A 19,010-nucleotide genomic window follows, 5' to 3' on the forward strand; every position below is an offset into this window, starting at 1 on the left:
TCTTCGATCGCCGGAATTTCGACGTTTACACTTTTTTTTGAATATCTCCCTTATCATTCGGAATATTAAAAAATGTTTCAAATAAAAGTTGAATGGTTTCGAAAGGGCTACATCCTGACGCTCTCGTTTTTTTAGTAGGTTGACCAATAAAGAACTTTCAAGCACAACTTTGTTTTTTTTACCGATAACATGTGTTTTTTAATGCACAAATCGATAGAGCGTAAAATTTGCTACAAAAAAGTATTAACCCACTTATAGCGAAAAACCAATAGTTTAAAAGATATAGCAAAAATTAGAAATTTTTAGGAGGTCGACCTCCTCTCGTATCATGTTCTCCTAATACAAAATCGAGTTTTCGGACAAAAATTTTTCTTCGATCGCCGGAATTTCGACGTTTACACTTTTTTTTGAATATCTCCCTTATCATTCGGAATATTAAAAAATGTTTCAAATAAAAGTTGAATGGTTTCGAAAGGGCTACATCCTGATGCTCTCGTTTTTTTAGTAGGTTGACCAATAAAGAACTTTCAAGCACAACTTTGTTTTTTTTACCGATAACATGTGTTTTTTAATGCACAAATCGATAGAGCGTAAAATTTGCTACAAAAAAGTATTAACCCACTTATAGCGAAAAACCAATAGTTTAAAAGATATAGCAAAAATTAGAAATTTTTAGGAGGTCGACCTCCTCTCGTATCATGTTCTCCTAATACAAAATCGAGTTTTCGGACAAAAATTTTTCTTCGATCGCCGGAATTTCGACGTTTACACTTTTTTTTGAATATCTCCCTTATCATTCGGAATATTAAAAAATGTTTCAAATAAAAGTTGAATGGTTTCGAAAGGGCTACATCCTGACGCTCTCGTTTTTTTAGTAGGTTGACCAATAAAGAACTTTCAAGCACAACTTTGTTTTTTTTACCGATAACATGTGTTTTTTAATGCACCAATCGATAGAGCGTAAAATTTGCTACAAAAAAGTATTAACCCACTTATAGCGAAAAACCAATAGTTTAAAAGATATAGCAAAAATTAAAAATTTTTAGGAGGTCGACCTCCTCTCGTATCATGTTCTCCTAATACAAAATCGAGTTTTCGGACAAAAATTTTTCTTCGATCGCCGGAATTTCGACGTTTAAACATTTTTTTAAATATCTCGTTTATCATTCGGAATATTAAAAAATGTTTCAAATAAAAGTTGAATGGTTTCGAAAGGGCTACATCCTGACGCTCTCGTTTTTTTAGTAGGTTGACCAATAAAGAACTTTCAAGCACAACTTTGTTTTTTTTACCGATAACATGTGTTTTTTAATGCACCAATCGATAGAGCGTAAAATTTGCTACAAAAAAGTATTAACCCACTTATAGCGAAAAACCAATAGTTTAAAAGATATAGCAAAAATTAAAAATTTTTAGGAGGTCGACCTCCTCTCGTATCATGTTCTCCTAATACAAAATCGAGTTTTCGGACAAAAATTTTTCTTCGATCGCCGGAATTTCGACGTTTAAACATTTTTTTAAATATCTCGTTTATCATTCGGAATATTAAAAAATGTTTCAAATAAAAGTTGAATGGTTTCGAAAGGGCTACATCCTGACGCTCTCGTTTTTTTAGTAGGTTGACCAATAAAGAACTTTCAAGCACAACTTTGTTTTTTTTACCGATAACATGTGTTTTTTAATGCACCAATCGATAGAGCGTAAAATTTGCTACAAAAAAGTATTAACCCACTTATAGCGAAAAACCAATAGTTTAAAAGATATAGCAAAAATTAAAAATTTTTAGGAGGTCGACCTCCTCTCGTATCATGTTCTCCTAATACAAAATCGAGTTTTCGGACAAAAATTTTTCTTCGATCGCCGGAATTTCGACGTTTACACTTTTTTTTGAATATCTCCCTTATCATTCGGAATATTAAAAAATGTTTCAAATAAAAGTTGAATGGTTTCGAAAGGGCTACATCCTGACGCTCTCGTTTTTTTAGTAGGTTGACGAATAAAGAGTTTTTTAAGCACATGAATGAATTGTAATTATTTGATGTGTTTTTGACGTTTTATAGAATTTATACTTGGATTATACTTACCTAATATTGTGCTACCTTATTCTTCTTTATACTAACCTTATACCTACCTTTTACGTACTTCCCTTACGCCGCTTAAATTTTTCCGGGAATCATTTTTTATTAATATACTTAAATTTAGAGGATTGGAGGGAATGGAGGAATGAGGTTTTTTAAATAATAAAGTCATTAATTTATTAAAAACTTATATTTATTGAATATAATTTACTATGTATGTTACATTTTATGTAGTTACATATTTTACAATTTATTTAAGTAAATTTTCTTATACGAAGTTATTGTTTTAGGTATGTAGTGTGTCCAATGTGTGTTTGAAAAAGTGTGTTTCATTTCCAAGAATTCGCAAAATTCTTGGAAAAGTTGCTCGAACCTTCTCGCTCGAATCTTCTTTTAATTTTTATTTTCCTGATGCAAAATCGTTTTTCTGGTCCAAAATTTCAGTCGTGCTCTTGGATAGTTGCAGGAATTTGATTTCTCTTCCAAGAATCCTGAAAATTAAAAAAAATCATATTAATTTCCTAGAATTTTAGAAGCACTAAGAATTCGACGTCATTTCTTGGAAAAATTTTTCGATCGGCCTCTTATCGTTTCATGTTCTCCTAATACGAATTCGAGTTTTTGGCGAAAAAGTTTTCTTCGATTGCGGGAATTTCGACATTAATATTTTTTTTTAAATATTTCGTTTATTATTCAGAATATTAAAAAATGTTTCAAATAAAAGTTTAATTGTTTCGAAAGGGCTATAATTTGGTGCCCTCATTTTTTTAATAAGTGAAGCCGTAAAAAAATTGCCAACGTCATTTTTTTTTTTTTAATGACAATATATAATTTTTATTGCACTGACCTAAGCATCCTGGTATTCTGTACAAAAATGTGTAAGGCCATTTATAGTAAAAAATCTTTAGTTTGAGATTTATTTAAATAAATTGATTTCATTTCTAAACTATATATTTTTTGTTATGTATGGCTTAATACTTTTTATAAAGAATGCTACATCAATTGCATTATTGAAATGTGTATAGATCTATTTAAGAAAACAAATTTACTTTCACAAATCCTTTATACAAAAAAAGAATAGAGAACTGGAGAATATGCCCTCCTCGAAACCATTCAATTTTTATTCGAAACTTTTCTATGGTTTGAAGATTTTCTACTTTTTGAAGATTGTCTTCTCATACTGTTACAATTTTTTTGCAATAAAATTATTTCAATTTGCCAATATGATATCGTAGCTTTATTGTATTGAGAAATTGACTTGACAGTAATTGATTAAAATTCGACAGACATTAGTTCGAAATGGGTTAGGTAAAGGGATAAGTTGTTAAGCTGTTGAGAGGATTCAATTAACGATGTCATTTCAACAAGGTTGCGTTGTCGTAGCTTGTAAGATTGATAGTTTGAGACGTATTAGCGTAAGAAGGTGAATCGATAAAATAATGATTAATGGAAGATTGTCTTTCTCGTGAATGCAACATAAATTTAACATGATTCTATGTTGTGAATTTCAAATAGCAATAAAGATATATTCTAAATAATGTAGTCATAGAAAGAATGTAGAATCACTTTTATTTAAATGATGAAATGAAATCAATTCACTTCACAAACTCTTAAATAAAATTATTCGATGAAAATAATTTTTATCTCACATGGAATAAAATTACTTCTCTTGCGTTGTATGTAGAATAAAAATACCAAAGTATTTAAAATAATTCATTATTCTAAATTTTTATTGGTTGCTTTATTTCAAATAATATATTCCCAACTTTATGAGCTTAAAACTAACCTTAAATATGTACATATACATATATTATAATATCTCATGAAAATATAATATAAAAAACTTAGTTTTAGATGAAATTTAATTCGTTATAATATATTTTACATTACACTATTTGACTTATATCATATTAAAATAGGAATCATTAGTTTCCAACTATGAATTCTTTCTCAAAAATAAAAACATAAAATACAAAATAATTAAGAATCCGTAATTATTATTTAATTAAAATCCACTTCCAAGTTTCAACTTCGATTCATTCTTATTCTTAAAACTTCGTAGATTCTCACTTCACGAATCCTTAAACCTATCCTCATTTCAATAACTTCTAACCTGTTCAAACGAACGTGTCAAACCGTCGAAACTGAAGCGATCTCTAAGCAGACAATCGCACGGCTCGTTTCCACCACCTCCTAGCGACGACGCGTAGCAATTAGCTGTATCTCTTGCATAATAAGCCAAACTCCGTGAGACGGTACCCGTCGTTGCAAAATTAACCGTTTCGACGAGCTAGGAGTACCCCTCAAACATTTCTCCCCCTCTCGTACCAGCGAACGAGATCTCTCTCGCCTAAGGAGCCAGTCAGACCGAAACTAAAGCTAACTTGTAACCCTCGACTATGTAATTGCAACGCGCCACTTGTATAAATTAGCCGAAATCTCAAGAAGTAAAATGAGCCGAGGAGAAACACGTCGGTTGACTTGCTAATTCCATTTACTCGCGTGCGTTCCTCTTTGACGCGAGTCTGGGTGGTGGTTGGCAGGGTTACGAAAATTGTTCTTGAACGGCGGCGGTTGTCCACCTAGGCCACCCATTCCCTCTAATTTCCCATCTGCGATCACGTCCACGCGACGACAAAAGTCAACCCACCCTCTATTAGCCACTCTTCCACCCTGAAATTCACCTCGCACGGCATATTAACATCCTGGAAAATAAACGGCTGGTTGCGAATCGTCGAACCGAAAGTGGCGCCCTCTCAACTTGCCCCACGAATATGCAACCGCCTCCGCATTGTTTTCCTCTTTTTAGAAAAACGCGTTCCTCGTCGTTTTGTTTTTACATTCGAATTTGGTTTTTATCCGTTACTGAGGGGAGGTAAACACTTTTTTTTTTCTTTTTCAGAACGCTTTGAAACTCAGGGAAACGTATATGTTCTTTGTTTGTTGGTGTTCCAGTTTGGACTAGTGAGTTGCTGAGTGACTGGATTTCGTCGAAGCACGGTTTCTACGATGCGTTTGTTTGAAACGAAACGATACGAGAGTTGATTGTAGATTGTGGTAGATTGTAGTATTAGGGTATTGATTGATGCGGATGGAGAATAACGGATAGAGATTTTTGTTGATATATCGATCTAATAAAATAGAGAAAAATAATATGTGTAAATGAACGAAACGATATTCACATTATCTTTTTGAGATAAAATTTTTTTCAATACAAATGCATTTAAATTTTACACATTTAGTAAATATTTTCGTCTAAAATTAGCGTATTGTTCGTATTTTCAAAAGATAAAATGGAAAGATATAACATGAAAAATATTCGGAGCGGAAAGTATTTTTAGGTAAAGTTATACCCATTTTACCCAGCATATGAGACAAGGAAACTCATTCTATTTTTAATTCTTCTGTACAATTATTTTAAACAGAGCCTCTCTGTATTTAAATTGGCCGTGTGATGTGGTCACGAAAGAATATTTGAATATCTCTAGTATGTTGCAAGAACAAACTTTTAACCCGTGAAGTTCCACATTTCGTGGAAACAAATACGACAAGTCGACACGTTTAAAAAACGGTAATTACAATAATAAAGAACAGATAAATTTAACAGTATTTAAATAGTTATTTTTAAGTTTCTGTAAGCGGTTTCAAACCTTTGATCGTGATATCAAAAGGTGTTATTTGAGTTTTTTCAATGGAATTTAAAAAAAAAAGAATTTTGAATAAAACATGTTGAAACGGATGATATAAAGAATGACCAAATTAAATTATTTCATTTAATTGGAAAAAAATTTTAAAGAAGAAAGATAAATTGTGCGAAATATATATTTCCAACATCATACCTGTATATTTTTTTAAAAGTAACAAAATGTTTGTGTTTTTAATAAATTTATAATTACTTCAACATATAAATCAACAGATATTCTAATTTTTAAAAAATAAGTTTAACAATAAAATCATACAAGTATATCGATTTGTGTTTTATAATATCTTTAGAAAAGTATTCACTATGGCCGTTTCCATGCCAATTTTCAAGATTGGCTCCGGCCAGTTTTATCGACATTTGATAGGCGAACTACTTTTTCACGTCGGATCTGGGAGAAACATGCATCAATCAGGTACTGTCTGGAATGAAGATCGTGTACGCGGCAATTTGTTTCGTTCAACCACGAAGTAACTAATATTGGACTTATTCGTCAATTGTCAATCATACTTATTCGATATTCGTCGATTATAATTCCATTCGACGTATAAATGTGTATTCCTTAAAATTGAAAAAATTTAAATTATTCAAAAAATTGATTGTTTATACGTTCATAGAAATTTTTTTTAATAGAGATTATTTAGACGATTTGTATTACTTTGATATAATTAAAATTTTATTTACAGAAGCAATTAATTTATACGCATGAATTATTTATTATGCTTTGTAATAAATATATTATTTTTTAATTTTACAAAATCTTAGAATTACTTTTTCTCAAAAATAGAAATAGATAGATTTCTTTAATAATATTTATATACAAATGACACATCGTTAATTAATAAGAATTATACTAATGAAAAAGTCGAATAAATATTTAGTTATTCTGTCGAGATAAAAAAATAATTAATTGATAGAGAACATTGTAACAGTTAACACGATAGTTAACGAGAGATATTGCTATGTGGAAGATATATTACGCAGTTTAATCTTTCGAAAGATATTATATTGTTATCACGTCGTTCTAGCTTCGAGATTAGAGTATCGTTTAATTTTAGAATCGTTGGCATTTTTATAGCATCGTAAAAAATTATTAAGAAAATTTTAAATTATATCCTCCTTCACTCCAATTTCCAATAAATGGAACAATCAAACAATTCATATTCGCAAGTAAAATCATTTTTCATCTAAAACGTTTTGATATCAAATTTGAACTACCGGCTATCGAACAATTATGAAACATAATAGCGTTTAATTAGTTCAATCTTCGCCATTCAACGATCGCCATTTAAAGAGGAAACTTTTCGATCATCCCCTCACGATCATCCCTTCCTATCTACCTTTCGCAAAACTTTTCCATCGACGCCTTAAAGCGTTTATAATCAACCATAGAGCGTGTTATGATTGACGTTATTACGCCAGATATTCGTGATTTTCCAAATTGCTGGTGTTAAGTCTATTATACCAACAATCTATTTTAAGATAAGATAATATGAGCTACGATATAGCGAAATCGTAAATTAAATCATTAATACACTCGTGCGCCATTGGAACTCGTGAATTTTTCTAAATAAATTGAAATTATTCGTTTTATTCGACTGTTTTTTTATATTTATCAAATATTCATCATTGGGAATTTCTTTCGATTTTTGTTGCAATCTCGAATGTGAGAGAATATGCCATATTTAAAGCCATGCATTCTCTTTTAAATTTCCAAAAGTTTCAAGATACTTATCATAATTCATCGAAACATTATATCTGATGTGATTACTTTATACATTTGATTCCTTTCATGATATACTGTACAAATTCTATCATATTCATCGCTACTTATTAAACTGAAAATACGTGTATACCAGAAATTACTCAAGGTAAAGGGTGTGACGATTCGAATAACGTAATTCCACCTGTTCAATTCCGTACCTGTTACGCGTTAATTACGCGTTAATTGATTCACTGCCACATTTTCGAATCTCGTTACTGCGTAAGAAATTAATTTCTTGACGGATGTTGTTATGAAATTTGGAACATGGCTACGATCTACGGCCTGTTGGTAAATGAACTCGTGATAGTTTAAGCTGGATGAAAATACAAATACATGAAAGACATATGTATAGATGTTTTCAAGAATTAATTAGAATGATTTCTATAACACATATCAAAATCAAAACTATTATAAACTTATTCTTTTATGAAATGTTTGAGCAACACATTTTATTTAATGTTGAATAATTCGATTCATACAAAACTTATGATATTTTAAATGTAGATAAAATCTATATAGAATGCTTTCCAAAATTTCATATTCGACAAATATCAAATCCTCGAAACAAAAATCGTTAACTTATCACAACTAGCTACTTCACTCTTCGTCATCGATAATATTCCACGTACGCTCTCGAATACGAAATCTACCATGCGATTCTTTTCCACGTTAAAATCCTTTCGCGCAGTATGACTATGGAAAATTACTCGAGAAACGTCTATGTCTCGATTGTTAACCGCAGATTGCTACGATGCGAGTGACAGTGCTTAACTTTTCATTCGCACGGAAACTTCAATCTAAACTTTTCCATCCCCTCCATCGCCAATTTCCATCCCCTTAACCCATCCATCGAGGAACGTTCGAAAGGCGTCCAGATGCGCGAGGATTTACGAGTCGTCTTCGATGGCTCGTTTCCGCTTCCTCTCCCTTCATCGACGATCGAAACTCGATGAGCTGGGTACCATCCACTCCTGCAGCGAATCCTCGACGATTGCGAGGGGCTGGATCGACGAGTGGTTGCTCTCCTGGCACGCCAGATGGATTCTGGACAACGAGAGTGGCTCGTAAAAAATGATCGTAGCCGCTCGTAAAAATGGAATGAGACTATTGCGTATACGAACAATGCCTGAGGCTGACTTGCGAATGAGGGAGCAAGAGTGATGGAAAGGGAATGGAAGGTTATGGAGATACTGTGTAATCCAGTCAGATTATATGGTTCTACTGGATGAAATGGTTGCTCGACGAGTTTGCTTAATTTTGATTTGATTATTGATGTATTTCTATTAATATTCTTTCAACTTTATAAAGATATGAATGTAGAATTTGATGTTTCTAAGAAACAAGGATATTAATATTCTTATTTTAATGTTATAGAGTATATATTAAAATGTAAGTGAAAGAAATAAAGAAATTAATTGGAATATTTAAGATATGTTGATTAATAATAAAAAAATGGAAGAAAAAATATATTCATGTGAGTGCATAAATATTCAATTACTTTACTTATTTTCTCACTCATTTATGAATTAAAATTTACATCACAATAATATATATTCGAAATTATAAATAATTTTTATAGAATTAATTTTCAGCAATACTGTAAAAAAAAGAAAACTTTAATCATATTTTACCATCAAATCAAATAAAGAATTGTAAAATATATTTAAATATTTAATAAATAATTTACATAACATTTGTGTAATTATACATGTATTCAATGTACACAAAAAGTAATTTCCTGGGAAATATTTTTCAATATAAACTTGTTTCATTTCCTCCAAAGTTAAAATTGATTTCGTGTAGCCTGATTTTATTGAAATCGAAAATTCGTTATTTTATGTTCGAATATTTCGTTAAAGTTATATTTTTAATAATTTCCAATTTTTCAAATTAATTGATCATAACATTAATTGTATATCTGATAGATATATGGTTTCTAAAATCAATACGCCGACTTGATATTGGTACCTAAACCTACACATTTCCAATCTGAAACCTTACTAATTATAAGTCTGTGAGATAGAAAAATTTATAAACCTATAATTTTGTAGATTTTTATTTTTATGAATTAATAAAAAAATTACAATGCACGTAATCATTAATTCTTTTAGAAATTAAAAAATTTTAAATTTTCGTTTAAAGAAAATGTTGCAAACATTCCTAAATGAATTTTTTTTCCTTAATTCCTTCAAGAATTATTTTTCTGATGAAATTAGATTGTATTCTATACAATTTATAGTTATCCAATTCATCGTAATTCGAAGAATCAAACGGACAAATTAATTTCATACCATTTCATAGCAAAAATCCAATCCAACTGATAAAGATGTATCGAAAACTCATTTTCCAATCGAACGACTCGTATTGCAATTTTCCCTTACAAGGATTTGTAGATTCTTATGGAAATCAAGTTGCTCGACATGCTAAACGATCGATCCATCACGTTTGACGAGATATTCGATTGTCGATTTCATTTCTTCGACGGTGATCGATAAAACGATGTGACACACGCAATCGTCGCATTGACTGTTCGTATACAACCGATACGCTCGATGCTTGTCTCTTTCAACATTCATAGGTAGAATATCCATCGGCCACTTCCACACGTCACTTTGCAGTCATCGATCCCCGATTATTTACGTGCTACTCTGGACATCAGACTGTCGATTATCCTCTACTCGGGTTGGCGGCCTGTGGTGAATCGTATGCAGCACGCGGCTGCATTTTGTATGCGATGCATGCTCATCTGCATTTCGAAAGCAGAAAGTTACTAGTGCTTCTTTCGTGCCATAAACGTAGGATATACTTATAGGTTTGAGATAACGAAAAAAAGAAACTAGATAAATTTTAATCTGAATTTATTATTTTATTCTTCTTTGTTTTCCATTATCCTTTGGATTTCGATAGTGAATAGATTTTTTATTTTTTTTTGTCGAAATTGTATAATGAAAGAAGTTATAGATTATATAACTTATGTGTAAAATATAATTTACTTATGATGTGATAGAAAAAGTGTTTTTTTTTTTTCAAGAATATTTACATTAATGTATATATCAATCTTTAAATCTAGATAATCTGATGTGAATGCATAATGAAAACAAGAACACAATGAAGAAATTCAAAGAACATCAATTGCAGCAAAGCTTAAACACTTTCTTTATAAATATTTAAGATACTTTTGATAATCGTAGAACTATAACTCTTGATTACTTATGACGATAATAGATTCGTTTTAAGTAGCATGCAACGTTTAAAATTCCGTTTCATATCTCTCATTTCGTTGTTAATTTTTTATTCAAAATTACGCCCCTTGCTTTCTGAATATACCTAATTACAATTTTAACTGTCGATTCTTATCGACCCTTCTTGTCTTTTATCTGATGATAATATGACATATTGCATTATTCATGGATATCAACACTGTCTATCTTTACATCATTCGCTGCTTTATAAAAGACTTTCAGATAAAAAGAAAGATATAAAGAAAGATAAGTGTATGTATAAGCATGTATAACAATCAAATCGTAAAAATAAGTTTAATGATGTAAATCGAGGGAGTGAATTGATTTTCTGTTGACTATGCATAACCTGATATAATAAAATTTTACACGATTATTTATTACATTAATTAATTATTATTAGACAACATATCTATTTGTAATATTTTCAGATACGTTTATAAATTTTTTTTAAATCATTTATTAATATACCTTTATGATTTATTAGCACTTATGTGAAATTATTAAAAGGGGTAGCTTCTTCCCTATCATACTGAATGTTTAAATTCTACTGGATTATTAAAATTACAGAAAATATTTTAATATAAATTAATGTCTTGTAATTATAATTTATCAATTATATTTTATAAAAAAATAAAAAAAATTACAAATAAATTACAAATAAATTACACTTGTAATTCGAATTCAGCAAAACATTTTAACTCGTAATCACATTTCATCCATCTCAATTTGTTCAAAGAATTAAGAAACAGTTAGTTGGAAAGTTCACTGAAGTTAATCGTTAATTGAATCAACTGTAGATCTTACTTCGATTCAATACTCGGAGGACATTTTGGTTAATTCTCTACTACGATAGCATTAAGTCTATTCCACTGGGTATATTTGACCTTAGCTTACAAGACAAATATGAGTGAATAGACGACATCAAAGCAAACCGGCTGGCACAAGCAATTCCAAGAGACGATTGAAAGTTTCAATTAGAATAATTGACAAACTTGTGAAAAAGCTACCTCCTCACCAATTTCAATGATCTCCAAGTATATCGTTAAAGATATTTAGAGCAATTCTTTTCTTATACATACTGTGAAAAATACTTTTGCTTATAATTCGAAAACTAGAGCCGTTATAAGAAAAAGTTGCAACAAACTTATCATTAAAATCATTGGAAAAGTAGCTTTTCGTCGAACTTAATTACGTTTACATAATATTCTAATAATATTCTAATAATTTTAAAGAAGAAATAATAAATTTACTTACTTATTTGGAAAATTCGATTTCGAATACATGAATAATTTCAAAATCATTAATAGTTTAATAGAATAATTGATTGCAGCTATTTCATAATAAATTGGATAAAATAGATATAATTCGAGATATCAAAATTATTAGATTATAAAACTAAAATATAATAACTTAGAGTAGATTTAAATTGCTTGATTTAAAGATATTTAATTATATTTCATATTCTAATTTTCTTTCATATCATTTGCAACATCAAATGTAATTTACGAAATGAATTAATCTAAAATTATGACGATGATATTCAAAAATTAAATAATAAAATAGATTTTTTTAAATTTAAAAAAGTATCTCAAAATATTAAGCCAGATTAAGATTACTAATCCAAACTTTTGTTTCTAATCTTAATTTTTAAATATTATTATTCTGCTTCAAGTAATATAATAATCAAATACATCTGTCAAAAAATATTAACTGCGATCGTTATTTTTAATCTCTGATAAAAAATTTACAGTATTCGGGAAAGATGTCAAGGCGACAGTGATTACGAGAAATGCTCATGTAATTGGAAATGAGGAGAACGTTTAAACAAAGCGTATAAATCAGGCTAAACCCGATACTTATGAATCAGGCATACGTTGTTCATATCGATCACAACAGGCTGTGCTTAAAATAATACATGTTTCTGTGTAGATTTAATGGGCGGTTTAGGTAGGTAAGTGCAGTAATTTAGACTACGATTCCATGACCATACCGCGAGCTCGTTAATTATTAGAGAACGATACCTATGGCCTATGGAACATATCGACACGTATTTTACATGTTGTGCATTTACATGCATCACACATTTTCCAGTTAAAATATATAATCAGATAAATAGGACGTTCTCGAAGATATTTTTTACACTTAATGTAATCAATATTGTCAAAAAATATGATGAAATGACTCTAATCATTTTTGACTTAATTATTGATCCTAATGGAAATTTCTTAGAACAAAATAATTACCATTAACTAGGTTTCGAATAGTTTTGGAGTATAATTGATCGTTTAGTCATCGGTTATGATAGAAATAGGTTAAGCAGATAGTGGAAGAATCACGTTTCAACGTTAATTCATAACCTGTGATTTGCATTTCATGGAAGTGTAATACCAATTCCAACGAGTCGTCGTAGAAAAGAAAAACCTTGCTCTGAATGTAGTCTATGATTTGTTTCATTTATTCAACGAACATATGCAAATTTTTATTTAATCTGCAATAAAATAGACTGCTTTCTTAATCTTTCGTGTCTATAATTCATTTACAGTTAATTCCACTAATTTACATACTTTCATTTTAAAAAAAAACTAAATCGTAAACAGATTCGAATCCATCCTCATCCCGATCCTCTTGATAGCAGCAAATAAATCAAGGCCTCAAATTAACAACAATCGGTAAACAGTTTCTAGAGCGATCAACGTGATACCAGAATCGGTACAACCGATTCAAGCTCTCGAAAATAGCAATTAGCACGGGACACAAAGATCCCTCTATCAAACAAGCCATCGAAGCAAAATCAACCGTCCTTCGTGATCCGAGCAGGGAACACCATAGTCCCAGGGAACACGGTCTATCGTCGGTCGATCCAAAATTCGAAGGACCAATTAGACGTGGGCACAGACGGTTTCGTTGATGGAGCAACGACGATCATGAGTGTACGCCACATCTGTATCCACTACAAAATCATCGGATTACAATGGTTGGATGCATCGTAATTACATAGTGTATTCACGGGTAGAATGGGGTGACAGTTTGAGGCGCAGGGAAGGCTGGGCGAAGCGTACTCGGTGTAGAGATCGAGGTCGTCTTAACAGCCCCAGAGACAAGGTTGGCACATAGAATAATAGGGTTCGTCGGTGTGGCTGGGTTAGTCCCTGTTAGCAAGACCGAAGGTGCACAATGTATGCAAACACCGTCGCGCTACGGGATTCCCTGGAAATGCTCGAATTAATGCGCCTTCGTCCAATAAGGCGTGCTCTCCCACTCTTTGCAACCTCGTTTCGCGAATTGCCTTCAAAACTAACGATGACAAGACTATCAGTTTTCCTTAACTAGTGTATTATGGATGAAAGTCTCCAAAGAAATATACTTTTTTGGTATTTATAAGTGGAAATATTTTGAGAATTTTTCTTAATTTATAGGTGAAAGATAGTGTAAAAAATGTAAAAATTTATTAAGAAATATAATACAATTTGTATCTTTTGTCCTTTTATCTAGGAAAAATGTTTTACATTGAATTATTTAGGTCCCTGGAAACTATTCAAATCTCGACTAAAATATAATTTAATATTTTCTACAATTTTTGAAATATTGCAAATCGATTAAAATGTAATTTAACATTTATGAAAATAGAAATCTATATATAATAAAGCTTCGTGAATTCGATAAGAAGATAGCTTTTGCAGCTTATCTACAACTCAGACTTAGTACCATCAAATTGTATACTGTTCTACTTTCTGAAAGATCGATGGTTAAGTTGGATGAAGTAAAGATAGATTGTCACCAAGTCTTCAAACGCAAACGATGGAACAAAGTCACTAAAATTGATAAAATCTATTTCGAAGAGAAAAAAAACTTTTTTTTTAATTTATATTTATTAAGATACTTATATGTAATTAATAAACATGAGATAGTACTTACCTGACTCGATGTATGTAGGTTGAATTTAGATAAACTTTAACGATTCAAATCCTTTCGTCGATATTGCAGTAAAATCAATAGATGTAAAATAAAATATATACTCTTAGAAAAATTATAAAATTTTTTTGGAAGTATATATTGCTAGTCGAATTATAAGATCTGTATATGTAATATTACGTCGTAAAAATTGAATCAAAGTAATCTTAAATAGAATCATTCTGCAGTTATATACAGCTTTGAACAGTTATTTGGAGTTAAATTTATAAATAATTAATAGACTAATACGAATTGAATATATTTATACGTGTATTTAATTATCACAGGGACGAGATTATCAGAAGTAAAAGAATATATTTATTTTTTATCCTTTGATTAATTATTTATTTAAAATATAATTAAGTATTTATTTAAAATATATTTATAGGTATTATATTTTCTTTTTTTTAAGTCATACTTAAATAAAATATAAACAAAAAATATTTGTCAGCCAAAAATATCTTCTGACACTAAATAATCAATATGAATACTTACGAAGATTGATTGCCAATGTATTATTCAGATCTCGTATTTTCGCCTAACAATACGTGTTAAGAAAAACAGAATAGAAGGTAAAATGAAATAAATTGCTGAAACGCAACAACACAAATGACAAATAAAATTTATATTGAAGCGCTATAATACATAAAAACATATCGATCGAATATCCAAGTGACAACATAATGCCAACAAAAAATGAATTCAAACGATACATCCAGCTTCGTTTAAGGCAAAAATTAGGCAAAATAATGTTTACACGATTCAATAAACAAAATATATCTCTATTAAGATTAAAATAATTCCAAACTAGAATATAAAATCAATTAAACATTATTATAGATTATACTGAACAAAAAATTAATCATATTTTAATCATCGTTAAAATTGAGACCGTACTCGAACAGTACTATGGAATATTCAGCTTAAAAAGCTGGCCAAAAAAAAATTTTCATATTAAGATTCTCAATTTAAAGATCAGATATGTACGTCTGAAAAAAGGAAAAAAATAATTATAAAATTTTACCAGCAATTTTAAAATAATTTTAACAGGATCAAATAGATTAAAACACTGTTAACAAGTAATACAATAGTGTATCTTTGGATTATTTCCAAATGCATAATCGATTTCATCTTAAGCATACTTCCTAGGTCCTTAAGAGTTTGAAAATTTGAATTTCGGCCAACTTCTTAAGCCAAACACTCCATCGTGTGATCCCACTTGGAGTAAAATTTTCATGGTATTTTCATCGTCGTGGATGCACCCCAAGATTTCCTTCACGTTCGGCATAGGGAACGTGATGGACACTGGACCGTGTAACGAGATTCGGCTCACGTGCGGCCGAAATTTCGGCTGTTCATTCCGTACGTTCTCTCCTCTCTTAAATAGAGAAGATCGGGAAAAGGTTCGGACAGGACGACAAGTGGGCGAGGCACTCGTTTCTGTAAAACAGATGAAACGTATTCTCTTTATTTCGTATGCCATCGAGTATTTATCTTACGTGACCGAACAATCCTCTCTCCCCTGACTTAACAACACGTGACTTTTTTAGCGAATGAAATTCGGACATCGGTTGTGACTATCCAACTAGGGCCAGGCTATCTCGCCTATTTACAATAGAATCTTTGTACAAAAACTAATCTCATATAAACAGTAAAATGTACGGATGATCCTGGGTTCTCGGTACATGAGCCGAGAACGAGGATGGGACATTCGATATTCCTCCACGTTACCACGTGTCGGGCGATTCGACGACGATCCGCCGTCAAATTGGACCTCTCTCTTATCGGGCACTCGGTTTCCATCCTCTTCGAAACCCGGTCTCTTCGTTTTACTCGCGAACGTGGCCGAACTCCGTTATAAAAATCTGCAGGTAGAAAAAGAACGGACAATCGAACGAGAACCCATCACGATCCGATACACTCCATCAAGCATCGAGTTCCTGTCTAATCATCGACGTTTCATTAACTCGTCGAGTATCCCGATATTCCACTTGTCCAATCTACACGACTAAAATCGCCTGTATGCTATTCCTCGTTCCCGTCACGACGACCCGGAAATTTCTCATCTCGCTTTCTCTTTTATTTCATTACTTCTTCTTCTTTCCTCTCTTCTTATTTTTTTTCCTTTTTTCCTTTTTTTTTTTTTGTACAACGTTTTTCGTAACGTAGAGACGTCGACCGTCGTGGGAAGACGCAACGCACGAGATTTCACGCGAGAATTCGAGAATTCCTCCCCTTTCGTGGATTTGGGATTCCCGCGCAATTTGTAACTAGCTTCTCTTTGAGAGAACGCTCTCTGAGCCACTCGAGTCTCTCGACACGGCGAGACTTTGATCGCGAGATTTATATACAACTTTCTTGTATCCGATTCGAGCGCGTCACCACTTCCGGCTGATGGAACTTCCCCTGCGCTGAGACCGAGGAGGAGACCGGCCTCTGCGGCATCGATGACAAACCTTTGCCTGACCTCTGGAGGCTGTAGTACATCTGCAATCAATCGAACGTGTCCTTTGTTTTCAGCCAATATTTCGCTTGTTTGTTAATAGCTTTGTATTTTCTCTTTTCTCTTTTGATATGGGGATGGTGTATTGAAAAATGATGATTTTAATATTGGAGAGAAGAGAAATTTTGACGAGTTAAAGTTTTCTTAATTGTTAGAAGAGAACGATATTAAAGTTGGAGCATGAATAAGCTTTTGATGTCAAGCTTTTCATCTTTTTATCTTTGATGTATCAAAGTATTGTCTTTTAATTTTTGAAAAACAGAACATTACAATACAACAATAAAGATTATTTGGATGGATCAATATCAAAGTATTAAAATTTCGCGCTTCATTTAATGATAAAAGAAAAAAATGTTCAATGAAATTGGGCACATATGAAACATTATAAAACGATAAAACGGCACGTTTATCTTAGATGCAATAATAATAATTATAATAATGTAATTACGTGTTTGAATAGTTGTTCAGTTTGGTAGAAATTAGTGCTTAACCAGTTTACGATCCCGAGGAGACAGATTAATTATCCTCTCTTTAACGCTTTTCGAAGGATGTAAACATTTGCTAAAATTGAGTTTCAGTTAATTGCGTCGAGAACGTTAAACGCTTTACGAAAGGTTACCTCAAGTCCTTAGAGACTTTTCTGAAAGGTAAATGTGCTTTTTCCAACTTGTTTTTTCAATGTTAATTGAGTTTGCACATTTCCATATTGCGACAACGCCCTATATTTTCCTTTAATATATCAAAGATATTTCAAAACAGGTTTTAAATTGAAAATAAATAGATTCCATCTCGAGTCATTATTACGATTGAATCATTATTTATGAATTCATAGCAAGAAAATATACTTTTATATTTCTTTAAAATCGTATACTTTAAACTTGTTAAATTGAATTATGATGAGACAAATTTTTTTACAAATTGCTTCCTTTCAAACCATGGCGTATATCGTGTTAATTTTTTCTTCTTCTCTATTTAAATTCATATGAGAATTAATATTATACTTATGATTTTTCATTTCTTCGAACAGGCAAGTCTTTATTGATCATTTAATTAGAAATTAATAATTTCTAATAATAGAAATATTAAAATTAAAAATATTTACCATTTTCTTTCCATATTTTTGTACAAATATCTTTATTTTCTCCTTTTTTATCCTACCCTTTATTCTATTCTTTTATATTTATCTTAATTTATTTATTCTCCTCCAAAATAAAATTCCTTTCTATTTCTCTATTTATTTTATTCTTTATTTTTTCCCTCTCTTCTCTATTTTAAATTGGGCAGCAATCAATGTCTCGATTTAGATTCCTCGAAGAGCAAATAAAAATTTTAAACCGATAGAATTTTACATTAGACGAATTCGTAACAATTTTTAAAAATCACACAAAATTCTTCGTAGCTAAATTCCATTATTTATCCATCATTAATCGTTAACGTAATCAATTTCGTGCAAATGCGTGTATTTTCATGATCAATAATCATATCTGTCCGCACATGTTGATAAACCCTGTTCTAAACGCAAAATTACTTACACTCTATTAATTCAACGGTATAGCGTACCATCAACATTGTTCTCTCGCTTAATTGGACACACAGCCCGATAGATTCCCATCAAAATTACACTGACCACCGTACAAACCGCATTAACGATACAAATTATACCTTTCATCGCTCGCGTATATAATTTTCACACTGAAAAAAATATCAGCTTACCTTAAAACAACGAGTCTATATATCGGGGGAATTGAAAACTGCATAAACTGTTCGCACG

At 31.1% G+C, this 19,010-nt stretch overlaps 1 protein-coding gene across 3 annotated transcripts in view; it reads right to left on the reverse strand.

Moving 5' to 3' along the window:
* Positions 1 to 2,361: 2,361 nt before the first annotated feature.
* LOC412859 (hemicentin-2) overlaps positions 2,362 to 19,010 on the reverse strand; it is a 169,194-nt gene continuing 152,545 nt past the window's right edge. Inside the window, exon 10 of one of the 3 annotated variants that reach the window (XM_026441018.1) lies at positions 2,362 to 2,569. In XM_026441018.1, the coding sequence (XP_026296803.1) occupies positions 2,472 to 2,569 (98 nt within the window). In that variant the 3' untranslated portion in view covers positions 2,362 to 2,471. Of the gene's footprint in view, positions 2,570 to 15,344; positions 17,224 to 19,010 lie in introns of those variants that run through there. The other 2 variants (XM_006560711.3, XM_396311.7) reach the window with 2 other exon arrangements.

This window comes from Apis mellifera, linkage group LG5, assembly GCF_003254395.2.
Source record: "Apis mellifera strain DH4 linkage group LG5, Amel_HAv3.1, whole genome shotgun sequence".
Lineage (NCBI taxonomy): Eukaryota > Metazoa > Arthropoda > Insecta > Hymenoptera > Apidae > Apis > Apis mellifera.